General features: G+C 37.9%; 1 protein-coding gene across 2 annotated transcripts in view; it reads left to right on the forward strand.

The window, feature by feature from the left end:
- The window catches only part of FSIP1 (fibrous sheath interacting protein 1), a 162,900-nt gene that overhangs the window by 49,645 nt on the left and 100,684 nt on the right, over nt 1-12,571 (forward strand). The window contains exons 9-10 of one of the 2 annotated variants that reach the window (XM_033108714.1): nt 645-803; nt 11,221-11,361. In XM_033108714.1, the coding sequence (XP_032964605.1) occupies nt 645-803; nt 11,221-11,361 (300 nt within the window). The remainder of the gene's footprint in view (nt 1-644; nt 804-11,220; nt 11,362-12,571) is intronic. The other variant, XM_033108715.1, reaches the window with a different exon arrangement.

Consider the following 12,571-nt stretch of genomic DNA (forward strand, 5'->3'; position numbering starts at 1 on the left):
GAGCTTTACCAGCACACTTCATACCTCGTTAAAATCGTTGCTGCCAGGAGACTGAGGATTCCTTGAGGGCAAAAACTTGTGAGATTCATATTGAATCACGAGTGCCCAGTGTAATACCTACAACACAGTAGACACTCAGTATGAGATTTTTGAATGGATGTTATGAATGAGTTTTAACCTCTTATGAAACTAGTGTTAGTTGAATGAAGAGTTAGATGACCAAACTCAAAATCCAAACACCTGAGTTTATATAGATCCTATGTTACTTTTCAGGTATTTTGAAAATACCATGTCCATTATAGGGTAACCATGATTTCTCCCTGTTCAACACATCACAACCACTTTTTCAAAGTGGAGAAATGAGAATGTTATGACAACCAGACTCTTGACACTAAGATTTATTCCACAGGGGGAAAAAACCCATAACACGTAAGAAGATACTTTATACAGAGTTGGCAGATAATGAGACTATAAACCATTTAATTTTTTTCATTCACTATCCCACTGTTGGTTCTGTGTTTTTGTTTTATATTGTTGTGTTTACTTGTTTGTGTGAAGCCCTGAGCATTGGTGTAGCAGTCTGAAAGGTATGTTTTGGGGAAATGTAGTGTGGGAATGACCTGATGACCCTTGTTTCCTCCTAGGGCGATCAGTCTGGCTGGCTGGTCCCAGGAGAAGGGTACACACTTGCGGGCCCTCAGCATCAGCAGCTCGCAGAGATTGATACAAAACTCCAAGAGCTCTCTGCAGCCTTCTCTACATCGTCCAGCTTTTCTTCAAGACTTGAAAATCAGAACAATCAGGTATATTTAACTCAAGAGCATGCAGACTTCAGGTTTATGTGTGCTAAAGCTAGTTCGTATTTGACAATCTGCTCAATAACAAAAGAGGTTCCTTCCCAGTTGCTTTTCCCATGACTACAACTACAGTGACAGTAATTTCCCTAACAGTGTGTATTTTCCTTTGGTGACTGCCACTTCTATTCATTTTCATTTCAGTAGGCAATTTGCTGGGATGGGGTCACTGAGGAAATATTTCTACTGTTCTTTCTTTATGATTTTAAGCTAATTCTTGATCATGATCAGGAGAGAGGAGAGGGAAGAAAACTGATATAGCACTCATTAGTCCTTTAAGAACCTTATTTCTCTTCATTCTTCTAGTTCTGGGTATTAGCAGTGGAAGCCATTTGTCCCTTATTCTGCCACATTCTTCTAGCTCTTTTAATATAACGTTACGTAGTGAAACTCAGTCGGTTGATGCCTTCTCTACTGTGAGGGTTTTGAAATGAACGTGTTTCCTCTCTCGATAGTTCCTTCAAATACTCTTTTACAAAGCTAGTAGAAGGTGTAGAAAAACAAGAATAATAGCAGCTTTGGGAAAGTAAAATTTTTTTCTCCCCCCCCTATATTTCAGTACTTCATGGGATCTGGTTTGGGGTTGGGTGGTAGTTTTCACCTGAAGAGAAAATGGCAGGTCATATGTTATTCTATTAACCTTCTGCTGGTTTTGTAAACACTTCCCCAAGTCATTTTCTTACATGCATATGATTTCTTGGCCCTTAAACAGATTTATATATCAGTAGTCTATAGGTAATAATTCTGTGTTATAGTGACTCTTCTCTCCAATCTATCAATTGAGGGTTAAAGATTTGGCTTTGGGAGAGTTGAGACGACCTCAGGGGAAAAGAGTAGTGCTAAAATGTTCCAAAGAAAGTTTGGTCACTGGCAAATCTTTATGGAGCCAACTCAGCTTCCTTAGGTTATGCTTTTAAGGATCAGGCACAGCTGCTTCTCAGCCCTTTACACAGCAATAGAGATGGTAGTGGAAACCACTAATTTTTAGATTGGGATTGGAGTTCTTGGAAAACAGAGAACTGGAATCTCTGTCTCCACCCAAACATACCCTGGGACTTTGACCCTAATTACATTGCTAGTTTATTTGTTACTGGGTGCCATCTCTCAAAAGGAGGAAGCCAAGATGAGGGAATCAAATTGTTCCGAGATGTTCTTTGTTCTTTTCATGTTACAGCTGATTTGTTGTTGTTGTTAGATTTCAAGGATAGCTGATATCTCAAAGCTGAATAATGGTCCTAAAGATAGAAAATGTCTTTTTTCATGGCTGTCAAATGTTATTCTTGAAAGCAAGACTGAGAATTTAGAGATTTGTTTAGCTATTAGGACTTCAAATAAGGCATGACTATGGTCAGATTCTGTCATCATCATCATTGTCACATTTTCAGAGTTCACATTTGTGATTCTGATAAAATATTTAAAAGATAATAAAAGGGAAAACCAGTACATTACTTAGTTGTTACATACTGAGAGAATATATATTTTATGTGAGACAACATATATTTAGAGAAAAAAGAGAAAACTGCATTTTGGGACTCCTAGTGGATGCAGAAACAGAACTATAGTATCATAGTTCTTGAAAAGAAATAATTAATGCTTCTTGTGTGCAAAAAATATCTTTTGAGCTTTTGTTCAATTTCCTCTTGGCATTCCTCATTTCTAACTAAAACCAGCATTGCACATTGAATTTTCAAGCCAGAAATGCTAACATGGCAAATTGTTTTACAGATATTATTTTTGGATTGGAATTCTTTTTGAATAAATACGCTGAAAAGTATCACGGATAAACCTAGCATATCAATTCAGCTGATGAATGGGGTCCAATCTATTGCTCAACCTCAAGTATTCATAGTGAATATTCATGTTATTTTGATTTTTAACCCTTCTGCAAACCATTAACTCATCAGTAATTTGTCTCCATGCTCCTTAAGAAAAACAGCTGTTAAGTGGAATATAAATGTCTGTTTTTTGACAGTCAATTCAACAGATATTAATCAGGTGCTCACTGTGTACGAGGAATTATAGGGCACTTAAAGATAAGTCAGGCAAACACAGAACCGTGGAGTCTAAAGCCTCGCTTCAAGTTCTGAGGACCTGGGCATTAATTAGAAACCCGCCAAACCCCGGTTTCCTCATCTATAAAATAGTAATAAGAATAGTATTCTTTAGGGTTCTTTGAAAGGGTAGGTGAGTTAATATATGTGAAGTGCTATGCACAGTGTCTGACACAGAATTCAACCGTTGATATGATAATAATAACAAGTGACTTAAGGAATTTATTTCCTCATGGGAGGCACAGATTACACATGCGAGTAGGTAACAGTGGTACCAGGCAGCGCAATAGGAGGGCTATGAGCAAAGTGCTACGGTGATTCAGACAACAGAGAGCAAGCACTTCCAGAAGGAATATCAAGAAAGTACATTTCCACAAGTAAGGGACAAGAGGAGGGAGAGGCAGTGAATGAGGCAGAAGGGGTCAGAGGCCCATTAGACAGCAGGAGGTGCAAAACTGGTGGCCTGCAGGGCAAATTTGGCTCACTGCTGGGTTTCCTTTAGCCCACATAAGGTTCACACTCTTTTCTTTTTTTAGCCAACATTTAAAAATTGGGTGAACCGATATGAAAATCCACATGTTTGTTTCTCTTGAAAAATGAGAAAATCTGGCAACGTTAGGCCTGAATCCTTGGTTGGCCAACTACAGGACTGAGCTGAGTAGCATCTGCTGCTTTATATGGAGCACAAACTCTCCAGTTCGCTACAGTATCCACACTTCCTACTGTACTGCCAGCCTCGAAACCCACCGCATGCATTTATGTTACTTGTCTAGTCCCTGCACGGGCCATCAAAACGTGGTCGAATGCCTGCTTATGTATAGGAGATGGGAAGCATCCAGATTAGCATGTGGCTCCATTTCTGACCTTACAGCAGCTTGTAGGATACTGTGCAAGGTAGGATGTAAACACAGAGCAACTTGTGGAGTGACGATGCAATGGAGCAGAAAATACCACAATATGGGAACGGATCTTACGAAAAGTAGAGGAGGTGTATGCTTGAGGAGCACGGAGAAAGAAAAGATTCTTTGATGAAGGCATGCTGTTTAAAAAATTCCTTTGGAGATTTTGAAATTTTGGGTCAAGAAAACAGTTTCCCAAACAAGTTGAAACATGCAGACTTTCTAACTAACCCATCTATGGCAACTAGAAGGTGCTAAATTGGTAGGCACATAAGCCAAGGATGCTAAACGTACCTGAGTCAGAGTAATTGGTGGGACTCCAGAAACATGACTCAGAGATTAAGTAAGTGTCGGTTGTGAAAGAGGCAGAGAAGAAACCTCCTTTTCCTTATGAGCTTGCTGATTATGATGTTCTCATATAGACACCCTGCCCTGGCTCTTAACTTTATGGCAATGTTTTAAAAGCAGATTTGGTTTTACGTATCTGATTTCCTTAGTGTAAAATAAAGCATGTGGTCACATTCAGAAGAAAGAATGGCATATTACTGCTATTGCTGTCACATGAGTAATATCATGTGGTTGTAGTTTTTACATCTGTTTTTTATTTTCATTTCATCTTAGCAAAGAGAACTAATTGAAGCATTTTTTTTCTTAAGATCTGTGGTTTAACTGTGCATACCTTTCTGTACCCATCGCCTAACCCTCCAACAAATCAGTTCGTTCTTTCCATGTATTGTAAATCCCACCATAAAATTGAGTAAGGTTCCATAATTTAGTACTGTAGTTCTTATTTGTAGCTGTATTAAATTCCAGCTTTCTCCAGAAATATCTAAGATATAGGAATTATGTAAGCATTCAGTTTCTTAAATCCTTACCAACTGGATTCAATAATAAATTCTGTTCAGTTTGGCGTTGCAAAAAGTGTAATTTATTCGTCTCTTATGCAATCAGTCTTACTAAACCTAGAATTTCAGTTCATGGTTAGATTTTTTTTCTTTTTTGCTCATTGGGAGACGGTCTTCAGAAATGGCTCTCATCGACAAGAGGTATTTCTTTGTTCTCAAAGCAAGCCGTTTTACTGAATAGAAAGGCCCTCCTTAATTTGATTTATTTTTCTTGCTCCTAAAATACTGATTCAGTGGTGCACAATTTGGTAAGACTAACAAAAAATATCAACAAACTTTGATTGAGGAAAATTGTAGTTGTATTTATCTCTTTTTTTGCCAAGAGCATATGTACTATTGCTGACAGCAACAATTAATTGTTTTTTTGCCTTTTCCCGTTTCAACATTAGCTAAAACTGAGGAAATATAAAACATTGTTTGACATGTAATCTAGAAGTTGTATTGTTGAGTTCAGGAATTTGCAGAGTTCCAATAATGGCCATGCCGTCCAGTTGACTTCGAATTACTTAATATACAGGTTGAAGGCAGGAATCTAGGATTTTTTTATGTATGCTAGTCACAAACACAGAAATCTTATTGACCATCTGTTCATTTCCAAAAATTACAGAAGTATGCCACTCGTAATAGCATGGAAATCTGGACTGAGTAATAAACAAGAAGTTACTTCAGAGGTTCTTGCTTCTTACGTTAACCTATCAATCATTCCCAATTAAAACTGGGGAATTCTTGCCACTTGTGTTTTACAGATTACGTTGGAGTTTATATTTATACTTCTTTTTCCCCTCCCTATGTTAAGCCTCCTGTGTAGTCAAGGTTTCTTTCATTTCATGGCAATATGCCAAGATGATAAAAACAATCTGGCTGAAAGATTTTTTCCCCTATTTTTAGTACTGCCAACCAAATGATCTATCTGATGATACGAAATAGCAGTAGCCTTTGGAAAAGTATAGCATTAGCTTGAAAACACAGGGCAAGCTGGCTTTATTTAGGCAGGTTTGTGTTTTTCTTGCCCTTAACTCATGTCTTATTTGCATATCAAATAACTTATGAATATATGTGAGTAATTTCCTCTGTATTTGGCTTTTGGGAATGAGTTTACTTTACTTCAAAGACCCCTGTTGGCTCAGTCAACACTACAGATATATTTCTAAGGATGAACTTAGAATCCCTTGGCAATCAATTAGTCAAGTCAACAAATATCTATTGACCTCAGGCACAGTTCTCTTTTTGTGGCTCCTTAGATATTCTGTGCATATCATGAGAGCTTTTACTGAACTGAATTTTACTTTTACTGAATAAAAACATTTCTATATGACTCGGAAACACTGAAACAATATGGATGGTCAGAGAGTCTGCTCAAACATTTCTATCATAGGAATCGAGGTTATCTGCCGTTGATCGTGAAAACAGACAGTACTGGTTGGTATGTTGATGTGACAATAGAACCTCTCCTGGCACCACAGAGGTTCTTAAATATGTCACCAGGCAATTTTGGCCAGAATCGATGACGACTTTTCTTGCTTCCTCTTAGCCTCTGCTTTTGTTACATGCTATCCTTCAGATATTTGAACTGTACGGTTACGCTATCAGAGACCATGACTGAGGAAAGATGTTACATATCCTTAGGTTTAACTATAGAGAATTACAGACTATTAGAATTTGAGGAAACTCTAATAAGCTATTAGAGTTTGAGGAAACTTTATTAGAAGAAATTGAGACCCCAAAAGAGAAAGTGACTTGCTCAAAAGTACACAGCTTGTTACACCAGTAGAACTGGGGTTAAAATCTAACCTTCAGGCCAGTACCTCTTGGATATAGAGTCACATTGTCACAGCAGAATAAAAATAGACTTGGTAGAATAATCATCTTTTTGTTTTCTTAAAAATAAAAAAATTGACTTTTTCTGCTTATGCAGTTAATACATGTTTATTATAGAAAATTCAGGAAATACAAAAACATTTAATAAAAGTGAGATAAAATAATTAAGATTTTTAGTATCAAGTTAAATTTTCTTCCAGTCTACTTCACTGTAAATGCATACACACATACATACATACATACAGGCATGCATACATGCGAGATGTAATCAAACAATACGGTGAATGTTTAAATAAAAAAATTTATTACAGTAAAAGGCACATTGCCTTTAATCCCCCTCAAAATAATCCCTGTTGCTTTGAACACACTTATCCCATCTTTCTTATCACTTTCTGAAGCAGTTCTGGCAGTCCTCTTTCATGAGTGTCATTAATTGTGCTGTCCTGGCTGCCTCGATGTCCTGAATTGATTCAAAACGTTTAACCTTTCATGGTCATTTTGCCTTTGGGTAAGAGCCAGAAGTCTCATAGTGCCAGATCCGGTGAATAAGGTGAATGAGGACACACCGTAATGTTTTTGACAGAAATTACTGTACCAGAAGTGATGTGTGACATGGAACCTTTCTGTTGTGATCAAAACATATGGTGAATGTTGCTGCTGAGTGCTGTCCAACGGAAAGGCAGAGATCTTCAATACAGGAAGCAGCACATCGAACCTTAGTGACAGTGTGTGACAAGTTTCATCTTGTTCGGTGTAGTCAGTTGGGTGTGAGCTACGGTTGAGAGAATGTGTGTGTTAAAGTGTGCCATAAATCATCCTCCGTCATGACGGTGCTTCGTGTCACACATTGCTTCTGGTATATGGCAATTTCTGTCAAATAAAAACATTATGGTGTGTCCTTATCCACTTATTCACTGGATCTGGTACTGAGTGACTTCTAACTCTTCCCCAAAGTCAAAATGACTCAGGACATGGAGGCAGCCATGACAGCACAACTAAAGGCAGTCACAAAAGAGGACGTCCAGAACTGCTTCAGAAAATGGCAAGAACGATGGGATGGGATAAATGTGTTTAAAGTAAAAGGGAGTATTTTGAGGGGGATTAATGGCAATGTGTCTTTTACTGTAATAAATTCTTTTAAACTTAAACATTCCCTATATTGTTTGATCACATACATACATACATGCATGCATACATACATATATTGATACATACACATATTCATATATAGTATACTAGTTAGAGTTCTGGGAAAGAAACAGAAAAAACATCCAACTTGGATTTTGAAAATAGTTAAATGAAGGAACTACTTATAGATAGGATCCAGTAAGGGGTGTTGGGACACCCAGGGACTAGCAACAGAGGGTAGGGGGAAGGAAAAGTGTATTGGAGCTTAGGGAGATCTAGAGCCATGATCAAAGAATTGGCCATCCAAAGTTGTAATCTTTGAGGGCCTGGGCAAAGGATTAACAAACCCTTCCCTGTCAACATGAGAATTGGAGCTGTAGTTAATTTCCTAACTTTTCCCCCGACAATCTGATGAAAGTTGGAATGTCAACAATGTTGGGAGGCAACCACACATATGCTAAAAATGACCCCTGGATTGGGAGAATTATACAGACCTGATGGGGAAACCATACTTTGGGCTCCCCTAAGTGCATTGATGCTTGTAGCTGGGAGTGGCTCTTGCTGAGATCTTGGGTGCTGTATCCATGGGGTCATTTCAAGCAATGATGCTCCTATGGGATATGAAGCTTTTAGCCAGGGTAGTTTCCTTGCCCCTTGTACCTGTACTGTGATGACATGGATTGCAGCAAAAACTCCCACTGAAGAGAGACACCTGACACTGCCTTGCTGTGGTTCCTGTCCTAAATCCTTCTGAGTAGACTGACTCCAAGTGTGGCCTCTGTTTGTCTTTGAGCGTGAATATGCAGATGAATCTAAGAAAATCTTCCTGATGGGCACCTCAGGGATACATCACTGCCAAAACCATAATGCCAAAGCAGGGAGGGGAAGGAGAAAATACCCCAAACTCTGTCCTCCTGCCCTTCAATCTCTTAATACTCCTCACCCCCACTGACTAAACCTAACTACAAGGCAAAGGTCAAGCAACGTCTGATTGTACCCGTTTGTGTCAGGTGCTCACCAGTTTATCATTCTCATGTTGATGGACATTTGGCTACAGAGCATAAAGCTGCTATGAATATTCATGTACAAACTTTTAAGTCATACATTTTCATTTTTCTTGGATAGATTCTCAGGAATGGAATTGCTGTGTCATAGAATAGACAAATGTTTAACTTTTTAAGAAACTGCCAGTTTTCCAGAGTGGTTGTACTATTATATACTTCCCAGCGACGTAAGAGAGTTCCACTTGTTCCACACTTTTCCAAAATTTGGTGGTAACAAACTTTTTCATTGGGGCCGTTCTAGTGGCTGTGTAGTGATATCTCACTATGATTTTAATTTGCATTTCCCTGATGACTTAATGATGTTGAAGACTTTTGTATGTGCTTATTTGTCATTCAGATGTCTTCTTTTACGAAGCATCTGTTCAAGTTTTAAAATTGGGTTGTCTTTTGATTATTTAGTCTTGTTTATTTTATTAAATTGTGTTAATTCCTTATATACACTGGATTCAAATCTTTTGTCAGACTTATGTGTTATGATACTTTTCTCTAAGTCTGTGTCTTGTCTATTAGTGGTGGCTGTGGATAAGCAAAATTTAAAAATATTGGTGAAGTCTGATTTACAAACTTTTTTCTTTCTGCCTCTTTTCTTTGACTACCCAAAGATTAAATAAAAAAATTATAGTTGTAGATTATTAAAATGATGTCCTTTTTAACAAATGATGTTTGTTTAAAAATGAAATCTAATTTGGAAATTTTTCAGATCACTATGGGCTATAGACCGAATGTTTGTGTTCCCCCAAAATTCATATATTGAAATCTAATCCAAAATGTGATGGTATTTGAGGTGAGCCTTTGGGCAGTGATTAGATCATGAGGGTGGAGCCTTCATGAATGGGATTAGTGCCCTTATAAAAAAGACCCACAGAGCTCCCTCTCCCTTCTGTTATGTGAGACATAGCAGGAAGATGGCTCACTAGGAACCAGGAAACAGGCCTTCACCAGGTACCAGTGCTAATATAGTTTCAGGATTATAGTTTGTGTTGGGATACAGAGTGGGACCAGCCATGGTCCCTGTCTGGGCAGTGACAGTATGGTAAATACAAGGAACATGTGGAATGCTGGAGAGAATAATTGCCCTTCCTGTGTATGTCAGGGAATAATTTATAGTGGAAATATGTTTGTGCTGGGCTCAAAAAGAGTAGGAGTCTCCATGATGAGTTGGAGGGAGGCCTGGGGTGGGGGAGAACTAGCTGTAATGAATATTGCTGAGGCTTTGGGTCTGAGATGCAAGCAATGGGAGATGAGATAGGCAGGGCCCAGGCCACAAAACAGTGAGGACTCTGCACCTTGCTCTGCATCTTCTCTGCAAAGGGTGGAATGGGTGGGAAGATGGGTCACACCAAGCCCAGTTAAGAGGCTCAAGTCGTGGCTCAAGTCGGCAGTCCTCAGATTCTCCAGTAGTAGTGCTTCAGTTTCTTAGTCCTTTGTCCTTCCCTACTGAATCAGAATCTCTCGGGGGGGAATCAGAATCTCTCCACCTTTGAGTGTTTTCCCAGGCTCTGCAGGTAAGACTATAGCACACTGGGATTTGAAAACTACAGATTCAAGTGAGCGAGGATGAGGCAGTGAGAGAGAGAGAAGGGCCATGATTAAAGAGGTATTAGAAAGTAAATGGTGACTATTCTTGATGACCAAATGTATATAAGGAATAAGGATGTGGGAGGATTGTGCCTTGAGCAACTTCAAAAATGTCATTGAGGCCAGTCACCTACATGGCGACACAGAGTAGGAGATCCATGGGGCAAAATATAGGAAGTTTGGTTATAGCTATAAGACTGGCTTACTGTCAAGAAATACTCATCTGTGTCACCTAGAAATAATATTAACTTTGGGAGAATAGGGTTCTGTGAATTCAAATATTGCTGATAATATAAAATACTTTCATTAAATAATATTCAAAGGACATATTCAGCTCATATTTGCTAGGCACTAAGATTGGTTATATGCTTACTATGTACTGTGATGACTTTTAGGTGAGATATTATTTTATTATTATTATTATCATTTTGAAGATGATGAAACTGAAGCTCAGAGAAGTTAATTGATTTCCCTAAGGTCATCTTAGGAACCAGAGAGAGCCAGGATTCAAAACTCTTGACTCTGCCAAGTCTAGTCCTCTTTTCACTGTTACAGAGCTTTCTCTCATAACATGGAAGGGAAGGGGTTTTTATTATTATTATTTGTATATGATGAACTTGAAGTCCAGAGAAATTGTGATTTGGCCAAGATTTTAAGCTGATAAGTACACTAGAGCCCAGGCCACTGTTCTTTCACTCTAACTTCCTGCTTTCCATATGATTGAGTTTATTTCCCTCCTTGTTTTATGTACAATTGGACCTTTCGCTTCTAAAATAGGAAGAGTTTAGAGAATTATAAATATAATTTTTAAGGGAGCAAGTATTGTTTGAGAAACAAAGTCAACCTTCAAGACTCAGTTCCTTTAGAGCAGTGTGTGATGGTACATTTTCAGTCTGTGCGTGCATTTTTTTTTTTTAAATTAGATGCCTGACCTTAATGGTGGTGATAGAAATATGGAAATAACTCCAGGAGAAAAGGTACTTCGGAACACCAAAGAGGAACGGGATCAGCAAAATCGGCTGAGAGAGATAGATGAAAATCTGAGAAAGATGAAGGAAAATGTGGTAAGTCTGTTTTAAAAATTTAATCCTGTTATCTTGGGTGATCTTCATGCCTCATGAAGTTTTAACCAGTATGTCTCCTTTGTTGCCATATCTACCTAATGAGAGTCCGGCAATGGATATAAAGGGAATAAATGCATTGTGCATTTATAATTCTCTTTATAATTCAATTTTACTTACTTTTCATGGGAATTATATTCAGGGAGACCTCTATTTTTATTTTCTGAGGGATTTTTTTCTTCTTGAGTCTATTGAATGGAGAAGTAGTAGGAATGGTTAGGAAGTGTAAAGGGACTTTTGGTCAGTAGATCTGGTGGTGGTGATGGGGTGTTGGTATGACTGGTTTTGAAAACTGTTGGCACTTTTCACCCTGCACCTGCCAATCCAAGTTAGGCAAAGCCTATCATTCTCCATAATTCAGTTTTCCTGATTTCTAATCATTTGTCCTATGCCTTGGACATGTGTCTGTTCTTTTCTACCATGTCTCTATCATTATTTAATTTTTTGATTCAAAAAATTAAAGTCTCACATTTTATTCCAGTGTCATATGAAGGTTGGCTAGACTTAAAGAGATATAATAAATATCAAGATTGGTTGGTATTTAAGTAGAAAAGAATAATATAGAAGTCGAGCAGAGCAATTATTGTATACCTACTATGTGCCAGGTACTGTTCCAGGTACTTTACAATTTATTGAGTCATTTAATCTTTATAACCAATCTAAGAGATAAACACTACTATCTTCATTTTATAGATGAGGCACAGAGAGGTTGAGTAACTTCCTTAAGGTTATATAGCTAGAAAGTGGAAGAGGTAGGGTTCAAATAGTTAGCTTTTAACAACTGTGCTATACTGCTTTTCTGGTACTTATTTACTTTCCTTTTCATGATGGATATTGTTTTTTGATAATGAAAGTATGATAAGTTTGTTACAACCAGTAATGTTTATGGGCAAAATGTTTGAAATCCTTCATACAAGAAATAATTTCACAGTTTTGTGTTTTATAGTCAATACTTTCATATATTATAGTATCTGGTTGATAAAGGCAGGTGTGTGTTGATCTGTACTGTTTTTATGTTTCAATTGCTTAGTATTTTATAATATCCTATAAATCATATTTGTACTGTGTGTGCTTTTGAGGGAAGATACTGTATCTGTCTCAAGCTCTGTAAAGCCCATTGTAAAGCCTCACAAACCTCTAGGCACTACGTAGA

Source organism: Rhinolophus ferrumequinum, chromosome 6 (genome assembly GCF_004115265.2).
Source record: "Rhinolophus ferrumequinum isolate MPI-CBG mRhiFer1 chromosome 6, mRhiFer1_v1.p, whole genome shotgun sequence".
Lineage (NCBI taxonomy): Eukaryota > Metazoa > Chordata > Mammalia > Chiroptera > Rhinolophidae > Rhinolophus > Rhinolophus ferrumequinum.